Genomic DNA, 25,969 nt, shown 5'->3' with positions numbered 1-25,969 from the left:
CAGAAGAAGGGACAGATACACAGCTTGACACTGGAATTGGGTTTTACCTCCCACATATATGCTGTCTCAGTGTTACCTTAGGCAGGGGCAACACAGTTAGAAATGCAGCTCATCACAGAAAAGCTTGTCTGCATCAATAAACTGTGGCCCCTGCTAGCTCTACTTACTGCTCTGCATTATAAGTATAAAAGAAAGCATGCCGCTAACATTGGCTCCATCTGTAAGAGCATTCCAATCATATGGGAGAAGGTTACAGCAGAGTCAGAGCAGGACGAGAAATCATAAAGCAAACAGCATGACATCATCTCAGCAGAGAGAAGATTTCTGAGCAGAGAGAGGATTTATGAGCTTTTCCCAGCCACTGTGCCTCCAGAACAGTCAATACAGTGGGGCAGGAAGTAGGGAAGAGTCTACTATCCAAATATGTCTCATAGTTGTATGGCAGTTCGGTGGAAGAATCTGCACTACATTTCTGATTTTAATGGAAAAATGTTCCTTATTCCGAAATGTACTTTTCCCTCCAACTACTTATTAGCAAAGCTATTTTCCTATGGTGCTGTGGAAGCAGATATACTCCTCTGATCTGCAGAGGTTCGGGAAAGGTACACTTCTCTGGTGGTCTCTTGGAGGGTGGGAATTTCGGGTGGTATCTGGGGGACATGTTACCTCTGCATTCATCACCCTCAAAGCAAGGATGCCCAGTGGTCCCAATTTACAGTGAAAGTCACCTGATGATGTAAGACGACTGCATTGCAGTGAGAAAAGCCAGCGGTAAACCAAATCCAAAGTAATAGGGCCAGTTCCTCTCAATGTTGGATAACCGTTGATGCATTTCAATGCCTAATAAAAACACAAGTTAACGTACAGAAATTTAAGGAACTAAGGCAGGAAAGTTTTGGATAAAGAGCGCGTGCTGTCACTAAATCTCATATTTCTAGAGCCAGGCATCCTGAATGATCCCAAAGTAATTTATAAACTACATAAGGGAGCTGTAGTGGCCATTCCATAGATAAGGTTGCAAACAAGTTTCTATTATAAATTAGATTTGGGCTCTACCCTATAAAATCCACAAACAAAAGAATATCAGCCTCAAAAGTGGTGTGTGAAGCCTGAGACAACAGCAGAATTTTTCTATCATGCTTCAATAAAATCTGACAAGGGATCCCTGATTTACAACACCATAGAAATAGAGATGTTCTTCAGAGTCTAAAAATCTAATTGTTTTGCCGCTTTTGTAGTAAAAAACAGAATATAAACTTGGTTTACTGGATCCACTGAGTTGATAAGACAAAAGGCACAAGACAAAAAGCAGTTGATTAAACTCCAAGTTTGGATAACCTCAAGACTTCAAAGAGTAACCTCAGAAAAGCTGGTCAGCTCAGTTAAAATACGGAGGACTATGCTTTATAAAAAAAAATATATAGTAGATTTCTATCTTTCTCCCCACTGCTTTTTTTAAACTTTCTTGTAAAGGTTTTCCCCCCTGATAAAAATCACATTTACCATCATTGAAATGCAGACATATTTGGAATAAATGTGGCAGTAACTTATCAGTGGACTGTAAAAATACAGAACACTTACGGTGTTAAATGAAGAATCTAATTTAGATTATGAGCTTCCTGTCTTTTTATGCTTAAAATGCCCTGCAGCATATGGTGTGATGCAAAATAACGCTATGTTCGGCTGAAACTTCACTAATAGTTGAAAGTTTAGTTATTCCAATTGTAAAACTGAACTAACACTCTTCTTGTGAAAAGTAACATGGGATCTTTTATCAGCAACAAGTTGTCAAGGCATCTCTCTCTAATCTGAAAGGAAAAAGATACCATCATTTCTGTTTTTCTTCTATTACCTTTGCTGGAGAAGGTTAAACAATGAAAAACAATTTTACCATAGCTGTGAGAGACAAGTAAATGTTCATGTTCTCCATGTTTGGATATGTGCATTACAGGGCAAGAGATGGCCTGGGCCTACCTGACACTCATCATCAGGCTCCTTCCCAATCCAGAGCAATAGCATTAGAAACGAAAGTTCTCTTTTCTTCTAGTGTTTTTTCTCTAGCTGAATTTAGAATTCAGATGGTTCCAATGATGGTAAGATTGCCTCTTTGGATTTAGTTCCTGTTTGACTTAATTCCACGGAGTGAAAAATATTTGGAGCTGAAAAACCATTACACAAGACAACCTTGTTTTTTCCCCTGGAACTAAGAATTCTGTGGTACACTGCAAACCAAGTCAGAAGGGGACCAAATCCAAGTGAGAGCCACCAGGAGAATTTCAGACTGTATCTGGCCCTCAAACAAATGTTTATTATTCTATTCATCTTCCCTGCCCTGCTTCAAACACCACGTGACTATTTCTCATCTCTGCTATAGCCTCAAGGAATAAGCAGGCAAGAGATTCAGGACAGCACAACCAGAGTGTTCAGTTACAGAAAAACAGAGAAGGGCAGTAAGTCATCTATAGTGGCCCCTTCTCTGCCAGTGTTAAATAGATTGTGAAATGATGTATTCACCCCCCTGGTGTCTGTACTGCTGTGTGTGTTGCACTCACACCTTGATCCCATAAAGGTGTGGAGTCAAGATCCCTATCAGGATTTGGATTCACACTGCAATGAAGCATGCGTCAGAGAAGGGCTGGCTGCGATGTCAGAGTTGCCAGACTTCAGACAAGATGCTGAAGTCCCATCTGCCCATCTCTGGTGACTGTTTCAGGTGGAAATGTTCCCATAGCACCTTCTGAAGAAAATCAGGGATAATATGCCATGTTGAAGCCAACATTCCTCTCTCTCAATAGAACTGTCTCTTGGACCACTAGTGGTATGGCTGATCCATTGCCTATGCAGTCCCCATAACAGCAGGATCTCACTCCCAACTATGAGGTGCTTTGGGGTGCTGCTCTGTTTTATTCATCTTATTGATGTGTCTCACCCTTGGGCAACACCTCAGCTCCATTACTGAGAACTAACATCCAAATGAGAATAAACAGGCAAGACCATTTAATAGAGTAGTACAGGTGAAAATCATCTCCTAGTTAAATCTCTCTTGTGTAAACAGCACAATAAATCAATCAGACCAGTAAGGTTTAATGCTCTAAAAAAAAAACAATTTGCAAATACAGCAGAGGTTCATTCTCTAAAGAGAAGACCATATTCCATACTCTTGAGGTGAGGGAGGAGGAAGCAGGGATGGAGGGGGAGAGAGAGATCACTTGGTAAATTCCCAAGTTACTTGTCTGGATAAAGTGTGTTTGAAACTGGATCGTCTGCCTATCGGGGAGTTTATGCATTTAAAATATTTCCAGCAATGCAGAATGTCCCCAGACACATGCTGTTAGCCTTGGAAGTGAAGGGTAGCACTAACCTTTATTAAACCAGCGATACTCAAAGCAGTACAGTGAGTAGAGCAGCGACATGTGCAGGAGGCTAACCAACTGGCCAATGATATCAATTGGGAAGAGGCTCACAATCATCCCCTGCAGAGGAAGAGAAGAAATTGATTGAGTTTGCTTTCTGCAGTGGTGGATTTATGTACAGCACAGCAGGAAAACAATACATTTATCTTCACCCTTGAGAGTGATATGGGAGCACATCTAGAGAGGACCTTGCTTTCGTGTAGTTTTCATTTTATTCCCTCCCGCCCTCCAATAGGACCCTCCGAACCCCACCTCCCTTCTAGCAAAGCTCATCCTGTCACTTTGGGAACATCAATCAACTTGGCCACAATTCTCTGCATATAACAGTTTCCTTGTCACAGCTCAGCCCTCCAGCCAAGAGGCTCTCTCTTCCAAGGCTGTCACTAATGCCAACAGCTGCATTCAAACAGCAGAATGGTTTGGCATCTCCCCCTCAGCATTTCACAGCTAATATGCATTTGGTTCTCTACTGACCCAGATACAGAACCCGAGAAAGGTCTAATCTCACCTGGATGAGGAACAGTGCTTGCAGTAAGAGGTTAAAGAGCATGTCAGCAATGATTTTACTGACACTGGAAAAGGGCTGGGGCTTTCTTCCGGAAACCTCAAATGCCAAATCTGCGATGTCCTGAAATAGAGAAACACATTTCAGGGAAACTCATTTACAAAGACAATTAACACGAGTGACTGCACTACTGATCTGCAGCCAGCATGCAGATTCCACTGAGTACACCTTCAGGATGCAATCTTGTCTTCTTACTGAGGCAGTAACAGCTTTAGCTCAGCAGCTAATGTCATAATAAGGGTTTGCACTTTTCATTCAAGTGGCTCAGAGTACTTTAGACATCTGGGTATCATTAACCCCATTGCTACAAATGGAGAAACTGAGGCACAGAGTCCAAAGTCATACAGTAAGCCAGTGGCAGAGCAGAGAATAGAACTCAGGTCTCCCAACTCCCAGTCCCTTTCTCTAATCACATCACCATGCTGCCTCCACTGCATATTTTCCAAACATACTGTCAATCAAATAACGGTGGCAAGAAAAAGAACAGTGGTCATTTCTCCCAGAAAGCAGCAAGACATCTCCTCATCATCATGAAACACAGTGCACATATTCCACATATCCTGCCAACACACGCAACACGAGCAACTACCACACATCCCATCTGGAACAACCACCTTTGTGTAGAAATGTTCCTTTTATGGCATTATACATAACAGAGCACATGGCCTTCCACATTTTGCCCAAATAAGGGCCACGCGAGCAGCTTGTTTGAGCCAGAAGGCCTTATCTAATACATCTGAAATAAAGCAGGTTACGGCTCATTTACAGAGGTGCCAGTCTGCAGAAACTACATGTTCCAGCATGCAATGTTGCGTCTCAATCTGATTGGTCATCCTCCATACTAAACACAAAGGAGGCTGTGGGCTGTACTATTGCTCTATGGTCTTAACTGACCCACCCGTAACACAGCATATACTATGTCACTTGTTTAATGTGAACTCCTGCTCCCACAGCTAACGAGGGCTGTTCCTCGTCATCCTCACCTACCTGAAACCAGATGGCATTGACGACTTTACTGAGCACAAACAGGGGAAGGACCCAAAGGGCACCGAAAATAGAGGTGAGGATAAATTCCAGCCAAGACCAGACATCACCATGTAGTGAGGGGTCACCTTCAAAATAAGAATAAAGTCCCCATCAGCGACATGCACATGGGATTCTCTTCATTTCAGACTGCACAACCTACAGTTACAATGGAAAAACAGCTGCCAGCAGCCTCTTGGTACAGATGGTCCTACTACAAAAAGGGAGATAGGAAATGGCCCTTCCAGGTTTTATCAACTTCCGTTCCTTACAGACCCATTTTCATGCACCTGCTCTTTATTTACTTCTAATAATATCCTAGCAGCAGTACTTCCATAGGGAACCAGTGGTTTAATCCTTTGGGACTGCCAAAAAGCATCCTGCTAGTTCAAAAGCAATGGCTTTCAATTTCTTGTGGTATAAGCAGGAACATAATTCCATCATTAGGAATAAGGTTTCTGGGTTCGACATTTATTTGCTGAAAACATATATGGATGGGAAGAGAAAGCATTCTGCAACTAAAATGTCATGCAGCAGACACACGGGAAGACAGCTCTCACCTATACCTCAAATACGGTTTTGAACAGATGTTATCAAAGCTGTGTGTTTTGGTACTCAGGAGATGAGAGGCCCAGAACACCCAGGGGAAAAAAAAAGGGGGTTCTCCTTTGTTTTGATGGATAACTCTGTAAGAGGTTTCTGATCCTTGTAGCGAGATTCCCTGACCTATCTGCTCCTCAAGTGCTCACTCTCAGCAGCATTCTGTTCCCTGCTCTGCCTGAACACTCAGAGTGGGGAAAGGAAACAAGAAGCAACATTTACAGCAGGCACATCATGAGCAGCCCAGACAGCTGACCAGTGGGGAAAGCTCATCCAGCAACAGGAAGGAAGGGACCGGGATGAAAGTAAAAGGACAGAATGGAGTAAGGCAAAAGGATAGAGTGACAGCAAGAGGGAAAGGAGATGGACAAAGATGTGGGGGGAGGCAAGAGAGAAGAGGGTAGGACACAAAGAAAAGGGGAAATAGTGTTAAACAGAACAGAACTACAGGATGGGGGAGACAGACAGGTCAGGAGACATAGGGTAAGGGGAAGACATTTCCCTGTTTAGATACTTATATGGCGTCTATCACTGTAGTGTTAGAGGACCTCCCAAAAATTAAAAACAGTCAATATCACTGACTGTATCTCCCTTTCTTCCCAAAAAGTTGTTTGTTTAGATAGTTGGAGCTTTTTTGTGTTTGTTTGTGTTATGTGAGAAGAACTTACTCAGGGATGATGCAACCAAAGATCCATTTCCCCTGAATTTTCAGTGTTCTCCGAGCCCAAAAACACTTGGCAGCCCTACTTTTAGCTTGCCTCACATCAGCAATTATTGGGCATGCCTGTGGCTGTTCTGGATCTGTGCTGAAGCTCCTCCTCACATGACAGAAAACTGGAAGCAATGTGACTGTATCACATTGCTAACAAACAGACTTCCACTGATACTAAGAGGCAGACCCCCCAGCGCCTCCTAGCATTCGCCCCCAGCGTTCAATACATGTTACTGTTCCCATGCACGGAGTTTTAACATGTTGGATTTTACATTTTCTTTCAGTATTAAGGCTTAATTTCAATGGTTTTAATAAGAATCTGAGACCATGAAAATGAGTGGAGACTTTTTCTGTTAGTGTGAATAGTAATACAGAGAATTTGCGGTCCATGCCACTTAACTTAAAGAGCACTTTACAACATTTAAATGAGGACTCTTGCAAAATATAAAATGAATTGTCTGGGATAAGAAGTGTTAACAGCTTTAGACTTTACTAGCTGGTAAGAGAATACACCAATTAAAAAACAACTCATCCCATGTCTAATGTCCCTGTTACATATTGTGAACTCCATGAGAAGCTACATTCCCCAATAAAGAGGAGGATGTACAGCTTGTGATGAAATTCACTCTGAACAGTATTTAAATGAAAGTAATTACAAACAGAAGTAGGATTCCCACATGGAGAAAAAATAACTGGGAATGGGCGACAGGGGATAGATCGCTGGATGATTCCCTGTTCTGTTCATTCCCTCTGGGGCACCTGGCACTGGCCATTGTGGGAAGACAGGATACTGGGCTAGATGGACCTTTGGTCTGACCCAGTTTGGCCATTCTTATGTAACTACCTTAATACTAAAACACAGGGTTCCAAAAAAAAAGTCTCCCCCGCTCCACAGTCTGTTAGCAGAACTGCTCATCAATCTTTCTATCTGATACACAATCATGCTGATCAAGTCATTGGAACATTGTTTAACTTTGTCAAAGTGTGCTTTTTAAGGCTAATGTGTCAGTTTTCACAAGGGAAAGACAATCTGGCTGAGATTTTCAAAGAAGCTTAAAGAATGTGGCTGTCCAATTCCCATTAATTTTAATGGGACCTGAGCATCCAAAGCCCATAGTTTTGGAAATTTTGATCTGAGTCAGTTCACTAAAGAGGATGTGGCAGCATTAATGCATGAAACACACAGGAAGAGGCGGGCACTGCCCACACTGAGTGGATCGAATCCTGAGTTGTACTGAGCCCTTACATCCCTCACTCAAGTCAATGGGAGCTGCAGATATTCAGCATCTCTAAGGATTTTGCCCTCAGTTAAATACCTGAGAGAGGGAAATAACTCAAGGATGGAGAGGTGGGATGTGGGAGCACTTGGGGGAAGAGTCTCTTTAGCCTTCTACACAGATGCTGATAATCATTTACCCTGAGGAGAACTGATGTCCTAGAACTCTTTAAAGAAACAAATTATATACTTACCAATTATCTGTGCTGTGACTGACTGAAGTACAGGTATAAACACTCGGTAAAACAAGAGGAGACTAAGCTAAAGGAAAAAGGCAACAAGGAAACCAAAAAAGTGGTTTTGTTAATGACATTTACAGGTTCACTTCTATTACTCTTATTTCTATCCATCAACCCATCAATCCTTCAAACCCTCAACTGTCTCAAAGTGTCCATCTCCTGCAGGAGCCCTACTAAAAGTACCATCTTGTCTGACTGCACTGCCATTGCCACGCTCAATGGCTTTGGCAAACTGAGAGGCTGTTTCATATTTGGCACCTCAACACCTCAGCTTCAGATGGGGCAATAACTTTCATCTACAGTGACAAAGATCCATAAACACTGATTTAAAGGCATATTTCATGCAGGCACTGTGCATTCTCTATTTAATAGCAAAATGTTTGCCTGCCATCTATTAAAAATTAAACACCATGACCCATCAATGCAGAGCGCTGAAAGATCGCTGCTCTACTTAAATACAACCAAAATATATCATTGAACTTTTTCCTTTCAACATTTCCATGTTGATTCCTCACCCATCATGACAAAGTCTAATGGAAGATGAAAAGAAACAAGTGATTTATTAGGCTGCAAAGCACCTATTACAATCATGAATAAACCTGGCCAAACTCATTAACAGCTATTTGGAAAGCTGACCTGAGTAAATGTAATATTCGATTCAGTGGAGCAGCACTACAGACTTCATTTGATCAGCGGGTGAACAAGCAGCATTAGGAACTCGAGAAACAGACTCCAGATTAATATAATGGTCTGTTTAGGGAATACAGTAGTTCAACTATATATTTTAAGGAGGGTCCCCCTTTATATAAAACATCAAAACTTAGAAATTTACTGGTTTCTCTCAATTCATAATGCCTTCCAGCTTAGCCAGGCAGCCATGCTGACATATTACCTTTAAAACCATAAAAGCACTGAAGCAGTGCACTGGTTTAAACTGGTGCTTCAATTTTTAAGTTAGAAAATTAAAAAAAATTACACTTACCCAGAATACGCCTCCATTCCATGCACAACATTGAAAAATCCGGCTTACAATCCGAGGTTCACTGGAGAGCAATAAAACACATGCATGTGAGACTATCACTGTAGCTGCTTCTCTTCAAAGCAAATTATCCCCAGCATCCTGGGTCACTGAGAACCACATTTATACAATATCTTAACTAAGAATGTGCTGGGTGCCTTCAAAAATACATATAATACCAACTTAATTCTAGTAATAGAATTTATTAAGTCAGCAGCACTGTAATTCTCCACACAATTCACCACACAAACTCATGACATATGCTCACTGCAACACACAAGTTAATTTTTCAACTCTTACAGAAAACTACTGCTGTTGCATCAGAAAGTCCATTTCAACCTAGTGTTTATTCCCAGCAGAAACTATTTTAAAATGGAATTAAAATTGAGATTATATATCAGTAATTTAGAGTAAAAGACTTTACAAGGATATTGTAATTATTCCAAGAACAAGCATTAGAAATCCAGGAAATTCAAAGTTAAAGTTAAATCCAAAATGTTAAGGAATGGAAATGCACAGTTAAAACATCCATGCAGTAACTACTGAATTATGATTACTGCATAACTGTATCTGCAGTCTCTCCTCTGTAGTAAGAGTCCGTTAGTGCCTCTCCAAAGTTCTTCCATCTGACCTCAGAGATTCCTAGGAGATGCCAGGTGTATTGTTCCATTTCGTACGCGAGTTCTTTCAACCTCCCTATTTGTCTCAATGTCCTTACATTCCATGTGGCTATGATGATGTTATCTCTTCCATGGATCCTCTGCTGTGTTGGGGTTACACCAGTAGTATATTTGTCACGTCCACCCTGGTGGGAGACGGATGGCGCAGTCATTATTAACCTGGGCTGCGACCAATCCAGTATGGACATGGTTGACTTGCCCATCATATGGTGTGTCTTGGGCAAATTTCTAACCTGGAGGAGCCCATCCCTCTGCAGGCAGCCCCCTTTTAGTAGCCTCTAACGACATGCAGGAGGAGCAGTGGGCCTATTCTGTCCCCGGACCCACAGGGGGAAGTGAAGAGGACAAGCATGTCAACGGCGTAGGATTTCTTGTGCATAAAGATATCAAGAATTCAGTATTAGGATGCCGCCCAATATCCAGCAGGCTTATTTCCATCAGTTATTTCCAGCAGCTGGTCCTGGAACCCACCAGAGGAGAGGCAATTCTTGATTTAGTCCTAAGTGGAGCACAAGATCTGGTCCAAGAGGCGAATATAGCTGGACCGCTTGGTAATAGTGACAATATAATTAAATTTAATATCCCTGGAAGGAAAAACCACCACAGCGGCCCAACACTGTAGCATTTAATTTCAGAAAGGGGAACTACACAAAAATGAGGAGGTTAGTTAAACAGAAATTAAAGGGTACAGTGCCAAAAGTGAAATCTCTGCAAGCTGCGTGGAAACTTTTTAAAGACACCATAATAGAGGCTCAACTTAAATGTATGCCCCAGATAAAAAAACATAGTAAGAGAACCAAAAAAGAGCCATGGTGGCTAAACAACAAAGTAAAAGAAGCAGTGAGAGGCAAAAAGGCATCCTTTAAAAAGTGGAAGTTAAATCCTAGTGAGGAAAATAGAAAGGAACATAAACACTGGCAAATGAAGTGTAAAAATACAATTAGGAAGGCCAAAAAAGAATTTGAGGAACAGTTAGCCAAAGACTCAAAAAGTAATAGGAATTTTTTTTTAAGTACATCAGAAGCAGGAAGCCTGCTAAACTACCAGTGGGGCCACTGGATGATTGAGGTGCTAAAGGAGCACTCAAGGACGATGAGGCCATTTTGGAGAAACTAAATGAATTCTTTGCATCGACTTCATGGCTGAGGATGTGAGGGAGATTCCCAAACCCAAGCCATTCTTTTTAGGTGACAGATCTGAGGAACTGTCCCAGATTGAGGTCTCATTAGAGGAGGTTTTGGAACAAATTGATAAATTAAACAATAAGAAGTCACCAGGACCAGATGGTATTCACCACAGAGTTCTGAAGGAACTCAAATGTAAAACTGCAGAACTACTAATTGTAGTCTGTAACCTATCATTTAAATCAGCTTCTGTACCAGATGACTGAAGGATAGCTAATGTGACACCAATTTTTAAAAAGGGCTCCAGAGGTGATCCCAGCAATTACAGGCCTGTAAGCCTGACTTCAGTACCGGGCAAACTGGTTGAAACTATAATAAAGAACAATATTGTCAGACATATAGATGAACATAACTTGTTGAGAAGAGTCAACATGGTTTTAAGTAAAGGGAAATCATGCCTCACCAATCTACTAGAATTCTTTGAGGGGGTCAACAAGCACGTGGACCAAGGGGATCCAGTGGATACAGTGTACTTAGATCTTCAGAAAGCATTCAGCAAGGTCCCTCACCAAAGGCTCTTACACAAAGTAAGCTGCTATGGGATAAGAGGGAAGATGCTCTCATGGATTGGTAACTGGTTAAAAGATAGGAAACAAATTCTGAGGTATGATGGCAGAACTGTATGTGGAAAGCTTACTCCCAAATCCCACAACTGCCAGCACTGCATAAGTCTCTTCTATAAGACAGCCACAGAATACAGGCAATAGATCAGACTAGTTACCCACCAGGTCAGTATCCTGTCTCCAACAGTGGTTAGTACCAGATGCTTCAGAGGAATATGTAAAAATCCGTGTTCTCAGTTGGCTTATGTCTTGATGCATAAGAGTTTATAACTCTTCTATTTTTTTAAATCCTCTCTCATTAACCATATAACATTTCTGAATCTTGCTAAGCTCTTGGCCTCAATGATATCTTGTAGAAGTCACTGCTACAGGTGCCTTGTATAAAAAGCATATCTCCTTTAATCCATTTTACATTTATTACCTTTCTGTTTTAATGACAGTTGGCTCATGAATCCAGTTTTAGTATTTCAGAGACATCCAGTATTTAAGAGAGATTCTGACCCCATGGACCTTCAGGTAGTATGTCCCTACTATTAAGGGGCATATTTTCATCCCAATGCATGGAGCGGTAAGCATGGAAATCCCCACTCAGCTCACACGCACTATCTGGACTACTCTGAAATATCACATATGTGGACAAATCTTCTGGCAGACTGTTCCCAATTCAGTGTGACTTTCAGTTTTCCCGGTCATTTAGGACCTCCATAGTCCGAGTCAGAACCATTCTGATTACAAATGATTTTCTGTCTCCCTGTCCTCAGTAGTTGGTAAATTGAGAGGGCACAAACAAATTTGTTTGTCTTTAACACTTAAGCTCCTTTACTCACTTCTCCAGCTTCCTCTCCTCACTCTGAGCTCTCCGCTGGGCGAGCACGCTGCTTGCTCTCCTTTTTCTCTGCTCTTCTCTTTTCTGTTGGATCCGGGCATCCAGCTTGGAGATTGTGCAGATCCCCCAGATGGAGTCCTTAATTCCCTGCAGACACAAGGAAACAGCACACCCGAACTCAACATACTTTGGGCAGTCAAAATAAAAGTTACAAGGGACACTGTCAATTGAAAAATCATCTTCATAAAAATTACATATATTATCTGTAATTCCCTATATTACAGAAACTGAAAGAATTTTACAAATCTCTTCATTATGACCATTGAGTCACAGTTTACTTTTGCACGCTTCAGTCAGCTAGGGACAGTAAAAAATAGCAGTTTCACTTTCTGGTGCATGCACTGGCCTAAACGTCTGTCTTTGGGTTACAAACTCTCCAGGGGAAGATATGAATTATAAAACAGTTTTCCTTGCATTTATTTTATGTCAACATTTCTATTCATATTGGCCTTTCAAAAAAAAAATTGTAAACAAGACCTACATTTCAGGAGTACTGAGTTGCGCAGTTGTTTCCCTTTCAAGGAAAATCTCACAGTTTAGGTGGGTCTGAGAGGCTTATATATAAAACTGAGGTATATAAAACCGCAGGTGTGCATAGCATTTTAAAAGACAACGGCCCAGCCTCAAGGAGCTCAGTCTAGTGTAGACAGACAATTAATGAAGATAACGTGTTACAGTAGTGGGATAACAAAAAAAAGGAAGTGGAGGAAATGCTCCTGAGACAGTCATTTTGGCACACGCTAAAAATAAAAGCTATGTTTCTCTACTGCCCTATTTTTTTATGTCATCTTGGCCAGGCTCAGAAGTGGCAACAGAGAGCACCTGTGGCGAGATCAATGGTGGAAGGACGCTCAAAAGTCATGAGCTTCTGAGGTAGAATTCAAAGGAGAATAGAGAGGCTGTTAGGAGCAGCAAAGAAGGGAGAGGTTGTTCTCTTTGCTGCTCCTAACACCTGTCCTGTGTTCCCTCAGCTCCCATCATTCCCTCAGACCGCAATTTGGATGAAAGCCAGCAACAGTACTCAAGTCAGGAGGGGAAGCCAATACTGTTAATTGTAGCCAAGGTTCAGTTCAATACATTACACCAACTATTTTCAACGGCCCAGTGACCTAAATCAGAAACATTTTAGTCACCTCTAAAAGGGACAGTAGAAAGTAATTTGTCTTCTTTTTTTAAAAGGTGTAATTTCTTGTTAACTTCCCATTATTTATAGCCCCTCTCTCAGAAGCCAGAGAATCATTTCTTTCCTTGTCTGTTTTCTCCTATCTGGCAAAAAATGCTTTTTCTCCTGCCAATTTGTATATGAAGCTGGAATTAACCCAGCTGGGTTTCTTTACTGCCTTGTTTGTAACACAAGCTGATAAGCAAGATTGTCGCAGCCATCTGAAGCGTAGTTATTAGTTTCTCAATGCGGTGCTATCAATAGAAGTATAAATCCACAAGACAGTGTTTCAAGGATCTCCCAAGAACTGGTGCATTTTATTTGTAATTTCTCACCAAGAGTGGGGAGTTATTAATACAATTTATGATGCATGTTTATACAAGTTATCTATTATTTTATTCGCTTTTTTAATCCATGGAGGCAGAAAATATAAGGCCAATATACATTTAGGATATGCAAGGCATTTCTGGTCGAATGTTAATCAAAAGTTGGTGTTTACACTACTTGATGGTGTCCTCTAGTTACAAAACCAAGGCAGTTGGCTCTTCCTGGTTGCAAAGAAACATCAGCTCCATGTTGTCCAAACCGAACACTTGTGTTAAACCCACAGAGGGCTCCAGAAAGCATTTAAGAGATTTCCAACTTTTTAAAAAAATGGGTGGGGGGAAGCAGCATTTTCTTAAATAGGTGGGAGTTAGCCTTTCACCAGTGAGCCATGTGTTGAAACACCATCCAAATCAGCTGTGATCAGTCAAGCATTCTCATCACAAAAAATCCATAATTGATTCCTTTGACAACAGTCTGAGCAGAAAAGCCAATGATTACGGCTCAATTCTGCAGGGCACTCTGCAGCACACAGAGATGCTTGGAGGTGCAGTGGCGGCTCAACATTTGTCCAGACCATGCTCAGCCGTGTGGATCTGTAGTGGTATCGTGCTGAACAAGAGTCGCGCCCTCTTATTTCCACACACACAAGAGCAAAGGAATGTCACTGAGTGGAGTTGGAAGGAGTTTAGAATCCTGGTCTGTGTGTGTGATCCCACACATATAAATTAGGTGGACAACCACTATTCTGCTCCATATTTTTTTTTAAAAAGGTAACCAGGAGTGAAACTTGAGGTTACTACTGGAGGGGATATATTCTTAGTCCACCAATGGATACATGGAAAGGGAGGCATGCCAAGCATTGAAGAACAGGATATAATCTGAATATTCAAGACATATAATACTGATTGGTCTATAAATCTATTTTGCCTATAATCTCACTATGCCACTTACGCCAGGGGAAAAAAAGAACCCAAAGAGATTCTGGGCTCAAAACAAATTGAGAGACTTACCCTGACGAGATCATGAAGGAAGGTTTTCACACTGTCTGCCATCTCTACTCCAGCATCACCTCCGATTCCAAAACTATCAACTACAGGGAGAAGGGAAGAGACGAGCCCAAACCTCTGTCATGGTGCAGAGATGGGAAACTGATGGAGCCTGGCAAAGAGAAAAGGAAACATTACCATGGTAAATGTAAACAAAGAATTCCTGGTTTACGCATTGATGTGTGTAATGGAATTGTAAGTTTAATAGCATCTCAGCCATTTTAAACAGAAGGCAGTATTTGTCCAGGCTACACTTACAACTACATTAATGTGCAGCATTTCTGAAGAAAAGGCATGACAATTGGAAAACACATCAATAACCTCCTCCCCCACCCCGCAAAAAAGATGGGTGCAGGGCCTCTAAAGATTTGAAAGTGGTAAAATTCAGACTTTTGAACTAATGAAATAAAGTTCTGCATTAACTCCAGTCTTCATTGTTGCAACCCATATCTAGGAATGAAGCCATATATCCTGAAAAAGCGCCAGCTAGTACAAAATACAGCTGCCTATCTGCTTACAACACAAGTCACCGTGAGCACATCACCGCAGTATTCTGCTCTTTGCAATGGATCCCATCAAACAACTGTCCAATTCAAGACATCTGTCCTGATATACAAAGCTCTCCATGGGATTGGGCTCTACTTACTCAACAGATTACTTCTAAAAAGCTAAGTATCACAGGGGCAGCCGTGTTAGTCTGGATCTGTAAAAAGCGACAAAGAGTCCTGTGGCACCTTACAGACTAACAGACGTATTGGAGCATAAGCTTTCGTGGGTGAATACCCACTTCGTCAGACGCATGTGGTGGAAATTTACTGAGGCAGGTATAAATACGCAGGCAAGAATCAGGCTAGAGATAACGAGGTTAGTTCAATCAGGGAGGATGAGGCCTTCTTCTAGCAGCTGAGGTGTGAACACCAAGGGAGGAGAAACTGCTTTTGTAGTTGGCAAGCCATTCACAGTCTTTGTTTAATTCTGAGCTGATGGTGCCAAATTTTCAAATGAACTGAAGCTCAGCAGTTTCTCTTTGGAGTCTGGTCCTGAAGTTTTTTTGCTGCAGGATGGCTACCTTTAAATCTGCTATTGTGTGTACAGGGAGGTTGAAGTGTTCCCCTACAGGTTCTTGTATATTGCCATTCCTAATATCTGACTTGTGTCCATTTATCCTTTTTCGTAGGGATTGTCCAGTTTGGCCGATGTACATAGCAGAGGGACATTGCTGGCACATGATGGCGTATATAACATTGGTGGACGTGCAGGTGAATGAACCGGTGATGTTGTGGCTGATCTGGTTAGGTCCTGTGATGGTGTCGCTGGTGTAAATATGTGGGCAGAGTTGGCATTGAGGTTTGTTGCATGGACTGGACATTAGGAAAAACTTTTTCACTAGTAGGGTGGTGAAGAACTGGAATGGGTTACCTAGGGAGGTGGTGGAATCTCCTTCCTTAGAGGTTTTTAAGGTCAGGCTTGACAAAGCCCTGGCTGGGATGATTTAGTTGGGTTTGGTCCTGCTTTGAGCAGGGGGTTGGACTTGATGACCTCCTGAGGTCCCTTCCAACCCTGAGATTCTATGATTCTATGATTGGTTCCTGAGTTAGAGTTACTATGGTGCGGTGTGTGGTTGCTGGATGATGAGTGGCCATTCACTCAAATTTAGCCCACTGCCCCAGGGTGTCCAAGCCAAACCTGAGCAGAGCTGTGAACCGATGTGCCAGGTCACAATGCCTGGGATGCAGGAGCCACTGCAGCCCGTGCCCAGAGTGACCACAGGACAGGCTTGCTCTCAAGCCACAGGCCCAGGCCTGTGGGACAGAAGCCACCACTCAGGGAGAGCCCCCACACCAATGGCCTCCCCTCCTCCCTGGGATGGGATTAGGGTTGCGGTGTCAGGGTGGAGGGTACGGCTGAGGGTGGTCGGTGTCTGAAACCACTCACACAACAGAGAAGAATGACCATGGGCCTCAGTACATTCAAACCTCCTAGATTTCCTATATGCATAGTGGCAAAAAGGAAAGTTATATGAAGATTACAAGCCCCTAAACGAGAAACTATATGCAATGGCAAGTGAGAAAGTATCCAGGCTGAGGTGAACAGTGAAACAGCGGGACAAAACCCAGGTCAGAACAGGGGCTGCATTTGACAAGCAGAGTTCAAATTAGGTTCACGACTTGTTTTGGAAACACAAGCTTCTCCTTGCTCTGGGGCTAAGGACTCCTTACACAGGAAGACATAGTGTATTCTACAGCAAAGAAATAAGTACTGCAGGAGGTAAAGGGCAGGCCAGAAGAGACAGACAAAGTGACTTACGGCTCTGACTACATTAGGGATTTGTGCACTGTCACTGGTGTACATTGATGTAGCTACACCACAACAAAACCCAACACAGGTGTGCTGCACCAAAGTAAAGAGGAGTTTGCACCAGTAAGACTTGCCCTGACTTGGAATATTCTTGAGTGTATTCTGTAACTTCGTAATACAAGAGGTCACCACATTATAGTCTTTAGTGTTATATTTTAGCTGTGTTTTGAATTTTTTATTTTTTGCTTCTTTTAAAAAAAGCAGATTTATTGATTTTCAAGACTAATTGGTATGGTTCTATGGTATTTTGACCAAAAAAATCCTGAGTGACAACTTCCTAGTGTTAAGGAGTTGCATAGGTGCGAGTATTGGCTGCTCTGCCATCCTGGCTTCGTCAGTTTCCCTAGAATTTAAGCTTTGAAGTTTTTTCTGGTTACGAAAAAAACCCTTCTGGTTAGGAACAAAACACTTCAAATACCCAACCAACACAGTGTCTGCAGACAGTCTAAAATAGCAGATCTGAAGTCTAATAGTGGTAAGTTAAATGTCAACATTGTTAACTATTTAACTGCTGAACATTTGAACTCTAAATATGCAGATATTCTTAATCTGTGGACAAATCTGAGTACTACAATTATTCTTGAAAAACTCTGTTTGAGAGAGACTGTAAATTCCTTGGTGCAGCTGTGTTTTGAAGAGCACTACTGGCAACTAAACAGCAATTTGTCAACCTATTCCAGCATCACGTTCTTCTTCCTGCAGGAGCACAGAAATGTACATCCATAGAAGTGAATCATTTAATTTCTACAATAACTGAAGAGTTATAAATACCCAGTTTCAGGATCTGTATCAATAAGCAACAGCCTTCAGCAGACACTGACGTCAGTCAATGATCTAAACCCTGACCTTCACACACATTCTGTTTTGAAATTTTATATCTACCGCATTGAAATCAGACATTGTGTTGATCAAAGCAAGACCTTTTGGGTGTGTCCTTATCTCTAAGCACCAAAACTCAGCGGCCAAAACTAATCTGGGAATGGTATTTGTTGTAAGAGCACAGAAGGTGGCAAAACAGATGGGCCATAACATTGAGTGGGGTCTAAGAGAGGCAGACCAGAACCTAAGTGAAGATGATGATGTCTGCTAGTATTAAACATTTAACTGGACATAGAGATCTGAAAATAATACTTCATCTGTGAAATAGCCCAGTAGAAAAACAAGAGATCTCAGAATGAGTATGCAGGATGAAAGGACAGTCATGAAACACGTAAGAGCAGAAATTACCAAGTGACTTGGGAGTCAAACATTTTTCACAATGTGAAAAGAGCTCTCCTCGTTTCCTCCTCCAGTAGTATACATACACACACAAGTTAAAGGGCAAGTATGGCAGACACATTTTATTCCCTAAATGTATCCAGTGAAATCTTCTTCTATGAGATTTTCCCACTCAATTTTTAAAAAGGAAACACACTGGATTTCTGACCTGTGTCAAATAGAAACCCATATTGTTTACAGTCCTACATTGGCCTTCCATGGTGAAAGAAATCACTAGTGTTGCAATGTTGAGATGCACCTTCTGCCTCCAGCCGCAGGCTCAGGATGGTGATCCGCAGATGACTCTAGTGTCTATGTGCATGTGTCCACAGAAAGTGGTTTATGATAATCCCCCTAAAAGCTCAAATCAGAAACATGTTTCTGTACTAAAAATAGTCTCCCTGCAAGTCCTATGCTATCACTAGTTTATTATAAGGGATGTGTGGCCCCAGTGGACTGCCTGGATTGGGAGTCAAAGGACCTGGGTTCCATTCCCAGTTCTGTCGCTATCCAGCTGTGTAATCTTCATCCTCTCTGCCTCACGTGTAACATGATAACCTCCTTTGTAAAGAATTTTGAAATCTACAGATGAAAAGCACAACATAAAAGGATACTTATTATTACTGTAGGGTCTCTCAACTCCTGTGCTCTTAGCACTAATTACTCCAAGCACTCTTGCCATCAAATTTTGAGCCTTCAGCTTCTCTTGAAGTGTCAAAAAAGCATTGGTCCAGCATGTGGATCATCACCTAAAGACTATAGACTGTACTAACCGCAAAACCCACAGAATCACTCCATCTCCCAATTAAGAGAAAAACAAGCTGCTAACCTCACTCTTTCACTAGAGACGGAGCAGAAGGACTAGTTCATTCCTGAGTGGTCTGTGTTACAACATTTGTCACTTTATTATCTTTGTTGTCATATAATTAAAACACTGAATATAAGCCATTAATGCTTCAACACATTTGTCCTCATCACAAGAACGAGAACACAGTTCAAAAGAGTCCAGGTCTGGCATAGCAGAGGGTGCCGCAGGCTGGGATAGACGTTCAGAGGCAGAACTATACAAGGTAATCCTGCACAGAACCAGCCTGGCTTGTGACGATCTCGAACCCATGTTATTAGTCCCTCAATTTCATGAGCCCCACGTTAACTCACAAATGGACACAGTCAACTTGAAATCAATCTTTTAAAAATTGTAAGTAGTTTTTGGTCCCAGGGCTGACCCTGATAATTTCTGTGGTTTTGAAGTTACATTTTCCTATTTTTAAAAATCTCCCCCTCCCATATTGCTGTATGGAAGATTCATACAAACAGAGGAGACAGAAAAGTTTACAATGTATACAATCATCAAACTGACACAGGTAGAGAAAAAGTGTTTTCTCTGATCTCTTTCAATTATCGCAACCTTCTGTGTAAAAAAGGTTCAGGAAGAGTGGTAATTTTTTTTTTCAAGGTGCCAGTGGTTGGGCAAGGCCTCATCGCTCACCAGCTAGAGCATATCTCCCAGTGGCCTAGGGGTTACAGTCTGAAGCAGCAGAAAGAAGGAGAGAGGGAACCTGGGGGCTAGACATTCCACCACTTCCGACTCAGGGCCCTCTTGAGTACTTAAGGATGCTGTTCGCTCCCTGCAATCTGGCTAACACACTTCTCTGGGTCTCCTACCACTTTGTCCCTCCTCAAGGCATGTCAAGGCTTGCGGTTACACTGTGCAATGGGAGCCACAGGACTCTGCGGGCTGCCTGTGCAGCAGCCTCCTCCTGGTGATGAATCCTCCTTGTGTAGTCCCTCCACTGTTGTGAGCACAGATCCATCTCCCTCTGCTCCCTGCCCCACTGCACTGCAAAGCCTCTTTTTAAACCCCTCCTCGGACTGCAGCAGGCCCAGCAGGCCCAACGGCAAGGGCTTCTTAGGTCCAGAGTTGTTCCTGTAACCCCATTCCACAGTAGGAGGCTAATCAACTCCATCACAGCGCGCTTTGAAATTAATATACATCAGGGTGGATAAAAATCAATGATTTAAAAAATAAATAAAAAAGATTTTTTTTTTGTTTAAATCCATTTTTTTTTTATAAAATGGTTTTTGAGGAAAAAACCTACCTTAAGATAGTTTTAATAGTTTAAATTATAGCTCAAAGATATCTCATCATGGAATAGGGATTATAAATTCTAATTCTATAGTATGAAACAATATAGTCATGTAAGGTTTAAGAAAAGTTTTGTAAATGAGTTCCAATAGTTCATGGATTAGGGACCCAATTTTATGGGGTTCCAGGGGCTTCTGTATAGATTATTTAGGTTAATCTTCCTATCTACCCAATGGGGCTCAGTGTAGAAGATACGATCAGAGATGTTTAGTTTTGCAGTTCTCAAACTGTGGATTTGTCTCTCCAGAGATAATATGCTTGTAAACAGCAAAAATGTTTTTAAATAAATAAATAATATGTAGAGGTGAGAAATAACAGACCTCAACCCTATTGTCCGTCTGCAAATTTGTGTACACAGAGTCAATCCCTTACCTCTCTCAAAGTGCAAAGTTTCAAAAAGTTCAATGAATAGAAGAAGATTGTTGGGGCAGAATAGATCTGGACAAGGAGAAGTCTGGAGATAAATGTGAGAAGGGAGGGACAGGCAGTAGAAACAAAAGTGAAACTGTTTGAGCAGCATATTCCAGAAGTCTTGAGGTCTTTCTGAGTGCAGCCTTCATTGATTTGAGATCTACCATTCCATTCTCTCACTGGAAGGGAAAACCTATAATGGCAGCAGGCCATAAGAGAGACCCAGTTTGGGAATAAGAACCATTCAAGATGTTTGCTGATCATGTTTTAAAGCAAGTCACACCAGTGAACTGGTGGAAGTCACTTAAGCATCTGGATTCAGAGACTGCTGAGTGATAATCTCACTTTCAACAGCAGTAGCTTCTTCTGCCGGTATAGAAAGAATATTTTCCTTTGGACTAATTCATTCCAAACTGAGAAATCGTTTGGGATCCTGAAAAAGCAGGAAAGCTTGTTTTTCTTTTCCAGATTATGAACAAACAGGAAAATGAAGGTGAAGACGACTGAGTTAGCTGCAGAAGCCAGTATGTTAAGTTTCTCATGTTGAGCTGGCTGACAGTCGATTTAATTTATTTTTAAAAAATTTCATTTAACAATTTTAGTTAAAAACAATTTTAACAAAAACAAACCTGATTTTAAAAAACTTGAATGTTTAACTACATTCAAAAATCCATATGCTTGTTTTGTTAAAATATTATATGTTTGCTGTTGAAGAAAAAAATCCAGAATACATAAGTTAAATAAATCAATTTAAATGGCTGTCTGGTGATGTTCTCCTCCTAATACAGCATGGCAAGAAAATCCTCCAAATATTAATGATTAACCTTTTGAATTGGAGATAGTTCACCTCCCAATGACTTCATAAATATCTGCTTCAATTAATTTTGGTAAATGAAATAACCAAACAATCATTCATTTTCTGATCTACCTGTAAAACTAATCTGAAAAGTTTTCAAAATAAATCCCCATTTAAAAATGTATAGTGTGTACCTTCTAAAAATGAAACCTACATCTATCTTGAGTTGTGAAGAATGTGTATTAAGGTTATAACAACCAACAAGAATGCACTTTTATGTAGAAATCCATGATTAAATCGAGTCTTCCTGACTAAATCATGATTTCAATCAAATCCACCCTACAAATTATATTTCATTATTGTGGTTTCTTTAGAATGCAAAGCTTTAGCCCATATTTTTAAGTTGTCACCCCAAATTTGGGCCCCAGTTCTGCAATCAGATCCACATGGGTGCAACCCTGAGACTCTGCAGACCCCCATTCTGCACATTCTTATTTCACTCAGCCTGGTCTACATTTAAAATGATGCATCTGACAAAGTGGGTATTCACCCACAAAAGCTTATGCTCCAATATCTGTTAGTCTTTAAGGTGCCACAGGACTCACTGTTGCTCATTTACAATGTAGGTCACCATAGCTACATCACTCAGGGGGTGTGAAAAATCCACACCTTTGAGTGATGTAGCTACGCCAACCTAGGTTTTAAGTGTAGATGTGGCTGATGGAAGAATGCTTCATTGACCCAGTTCCTGTAAGCTTGTGAGGTGGAATTCCTGCAGCGATGGAAAAACTACTTCCATTTCTGTAGTCTGTGTCTACATTATGGAGTTACAGTGGCATAGCTACGGCACTGTAGTGATATTGCTGTCACATAGACATGGCCACAGTGAAGTCAATGATTATAGTAACGCAGTGATTTCTAACCTTTTTTCATTTGCGGACAGTCTCCAGACCCCCAGGAGTCTACACACCACAGGTAGAAAACCACTGTTCTATAGTAACTACAACCTTTCATGGACCCTTTAGACACAGTCTGTGGACCCCCAGGGGTTCACGCACCACAGATAGAAAACCACGGTACTAATGGATCTGTGTCAGATAAGGACACGAGTCACATTTATGGTTACAAATGAAAGTGGTTTTTGGCAATTAAGCCAATAGACAGCAGAAGCCCCTCAGCTGGGATGGGCCAAAGGACAGTATCATCGCAGTTAAGAGAGAAGTCTATGAATAAAGTCTAAAAGAATTTAAGTGGAAAAAATCCTGGGCTGAATAAATGTCCAGGAATAAAAGGGATGATGGCTGTGCTGAAAGAGCAGAGCTCTTCTCTTCACCTGCTGGCACTGGCTGAACACTTCCTCTGCAAGTGGCATTTTTCCAGTTTCAGTCACTATCATTAAGCCAAGTCAGCTTCCTAACAAATGTTCTTAGAAAGAACCACCCCAGGCTACTTGATCCCCTACAAAGCAGCTGCGCCCACTGGATTCAGCCTCCAATTCAGCACATCCCTATAAAGCAGACGCATATCACACCCCCAATTCAGTGTGTCCCTATAAAACTGCCTTCCCTTCCCCTACATCCAGGTAGACAATACCCCTCACTCTGTGATGGGCGATTCTTCCCCACCCTTCTCTCCTGTGGAGAAAGGACCCGCTCGGTGGCTATGGGCCCCTCTCCCCACAGAATCAGGGGTAGCACCCAATAGAGGGAGACGGGGCAGGTCAGAAGAGGAAGAGCGAGGAGTTTGGTGTCACCCCAGACAACCCAGAGAGAAGACACCGGGGAGGGAGCCCTACGGAGTTGTCTGGGGTGAAAACAAAGGAGATGAGGCACCTGAGGGGGAAAGCATCTGGGCCGGGGCACGCAGGCAGGTGGGGGGAGTGCCTGGGGCAGGGAATGGATGTCACTCACAGCAACCGGGGCAAGGAAGGCTGGAGCAAGGGGTGTCTAGGATAGGGCACCCAGGGCAGAGCCGGGGGCAGAGAGCAGGGGGCAGAGCATGGTGCCCAGGGCGGGGAGCGGGGAGTAGAGCGCAGTGCATGGTGGCCAAGGAGCAGGCGGTGGGACATGGTGCCCAGGGCAGGGAGCAGGCAGTAGGATGGAGCAGGAAGCGGGGCAGGGTACCAGAAAAGTACCAGGAGGCCTGGGATAGAGCACTCAGTGGAGGGAGGACGGTGCAGCGAGTGGGGGACAGAACACGGTGCCTGGGGCAGGGAGCAGAGCGCGGTGCCCGGGGCAGGCGGCAGGATGAAGTGCCCGGGGGGTGTCTGGGATAGAGCACCCAGCGGAGGGCAGGGGGCAGAGTGCGGTGCCCAGGGCAGGAAGTGGGGAGCGGGATGGGGCAGAGAGCGAGGGGCAGAGCATGGTGCTCGGGACGGGGTGCCTGGGATGGAGCAGCCAGCGGAGGGCAGGACGGGGCAGGGAGCGGTGTCCGGGGAGCAGGGAGCCCGGGGCAGGGAGCGGGCGGCGGGATGGGGGGCAGGGAACGGACGGGAGGGACGGGGGGCAGGCGGCGGGACGGGGTGCCCGGCGGTGTCTGGGATGGAGCACCCAGCCCAGCGGAGGGCAGGACGGGGCAGGGAGCCCGGGGCAGGGAGTGGTGCCCGGGGCGGGGGGCAGGGAGCCCGGGGCAGGGAGCGGAGCCCGGGGCAGGGAGCGGAGCCCGGGGCAGGGAGCGGAGCCCGGGGCAGGGAGCGGGACGGGGGGTCTGGGGTGGAGCACCCAGCGGAGGGCAGGGAGCCCGGGGCAGAGCGCCGTGCATGGGGCAGGGAGCGGGCGGGCAGAGCGCAGTGCACGGGGGGGGGGGCAGAGAGCGGTGCACGGGGGCAGGAAGTGGGGAGCGGGATGGGGCAGAGAGCAGGGGGCAGAGCATGGTGCCCGGGACGGGGTGCCCGGGAGTGTCTGGGGTGGAGCACCCAGTGGAGGGCAGGACGGGGCAGGGAGCCCGGGGCGGGGGGTCTGGGGTGGAGCACCCAGCGGAGGGCAGGACGGGGCAGGGAGCCCGGGGCGGGGGGTCTGGGGTGGAGCACCCAGCGGAGGGCAGGACGGGGCAGGGAGCCCGGGGCAGGGAGCGGTGCCCGGGGCGGGGGGTCTGGGGTGGAGCACCCAGCGGAGGGCAGGACGGGGCAGGGAGCCCGGGGCGGGGAGCGGTGCCCGGGGCGGGGGGTCTGGGGTGGAGCACCCAGCGGAGGGCAGGGAGCCCGGGGCGGGGAGCGGTGCCCGGGACGGGGGGGGTCTGGGGTGGAGCACCCAGCGGAGGGCAGGGAGCCCGGGGCGGGGAGCGGTGCCCGGAGCGGGGGGTCTGGGGTGGAGCACCCAGCAGAGGGCAGGGAGCCCGGGGCGGGGAGCGGTGCCCAGGACGGGGGGGGTCTGGGGTGGAGCACCCAGCGGAGGGCAGGACGGGGCAGGGAGCCCGGGGCGGGGAGCGGTGCCCGGGACGGGGGGTCTGGGGCGGAGCACCCAGCGGAGGGCAGGGAGCCCGGGGCAGGGAGCGGTGCCCGGGACGGGGGGTCTGGGGTGGAGCACCCAGCGGAGGGCAGGGAGCCCGGGGCAGGGAGCGGTGCCCGGGGCGGGGGGTCTGGGGTGGAGCACCCAGCGGAGGGCAGGACGGGGCAGGGAGCGGTGCCCGGGGCGGGGAGCGGTGCCCGGGGCGGGGGGTCTGCGGAGGAGCACCCAGCGGAGGGCAGGGAGCCCGGGGGGGGGCGCGGTGCCCGGGGCGGGGGGTCTGGGGTGGAGCACCCAGCGGAGGGCAGGACGGGGCAGGGAGCGGTGCCCGGGGCGGGGAGCGGTGCCCGGGACGGGGGGTCTGGGGTGGAGCACCCAGCGGAGGGCAGGGAGCCCGGGGCAGGGAGCGGTGCCCGGGGCGGGGGGTCTGGGGCGGAGCACCCAGCGGAGGGCAGGGAGCCCGGGGCAGGGAGCCCGGGGCAGGGGGTCTGGGGCGGAGCACCCAGCGGAGGGCAGGGAGCCCGGGGCAGAGCGCCGTGCATGGGGCAGGGAGCGGGGCTCACCCGCAGCAGCCGGCGGCGCGGGGACGCTTCCGGGGCTCCGCGGACGCCGCAGCGGGCGAGGCTCCGTCTCGCTCCCAGGCCGGACTTCCCAGCCCAGCGCGCCGGCCGGCCGAGACACACTGCGCATGCGCCAGCAGCCTCCTCAGCCTTGCAGCATTCACGGCGGCCGCCAGGGGAGCCGGCTGGGCGGCGCCGGCCTGAGGCCGCGCATGCGCAGCCCGTCCCCATCGGGCGAGGGGAGAAGCGCAGCCTTCAACGCCCCCTGCTGAAGTAACCCTGGGGCTGGGCATATTGCTGGGTC

At 45.1% G+C, this 25,969-nt stretch overlaps 1 protein-coding gene across 2 annotated transcripts in view; it reads right to left on the bottom strand.

Moving 5' to 3' along the window:
* Window positions 1-25,969, bottom strand: part of EI24 (EI24 autophagy associated transmembrane protein) — a 33,826-nt gene that overhangs the window by 3,196 nt on the left and 4,661 nt on the right. The window contains exons 1-9 of one of the 2 annotated variants that reach the window (XM_044997321.1): window positions 25,669-25,798; window positions 14,659-14,806; window positions 12,101-12,246; window positions 8,811-8,871; window positions 7,784-7,850; window positions 4,966-5,090; window positions 3,922-4,041; window positions 3,362-3,473; window positions 729-840 (exon numbers count right to left, since the gene is read on the bottom strand). In XM_044997321.1, coding sequence (XP_044853256.1) covers window positions 729-840; window positions 3,362-3,473; window positions 3,922-4,041; window positions 4,966-5,090; window positions 7,784-7,850; window positions 8,811-8,871; window positions 12,101-12,246; window positions 14,659-14,700 — 785 coding nt within the window. In that variant the 5' untranslated portion in view covers window positions 14,701-14,806; window positions 25,669-25,798. Of the gene's footprint in view, window positions 1-728; window positions 841-3,361; window positions 3,474-3,921; window positions 4,042-4,965; window positions 5,091-7,783; window positions 7,851-8,810; window positions 8,872-12,100; window positions 12,247-14,658; window positions 14,807-25,668; window positions 25,799-25,969 lie in introns of those variants that run through there. The other variant, XM_044997319.1, reaches the window with a different exon arrangement.

Source organism: Mauremys mutica, chromosome 22, assembly GCF_020497125.1.
Source record: "Mauremys mutica isolate MM-2020 ecotype Southern chromosome 22, ASM2049712v1, whole genome shotgun sequence".
Taxonomy (NCBI): domain Eukaryota; kingdom Metazoa; phylum Chordata; order Testudines; family Geoemydidae; genus Mauremys; species Mauremys mutica.
This window is presented reverse-complemented; position numbering and strand designations above follow the sequence as displayed.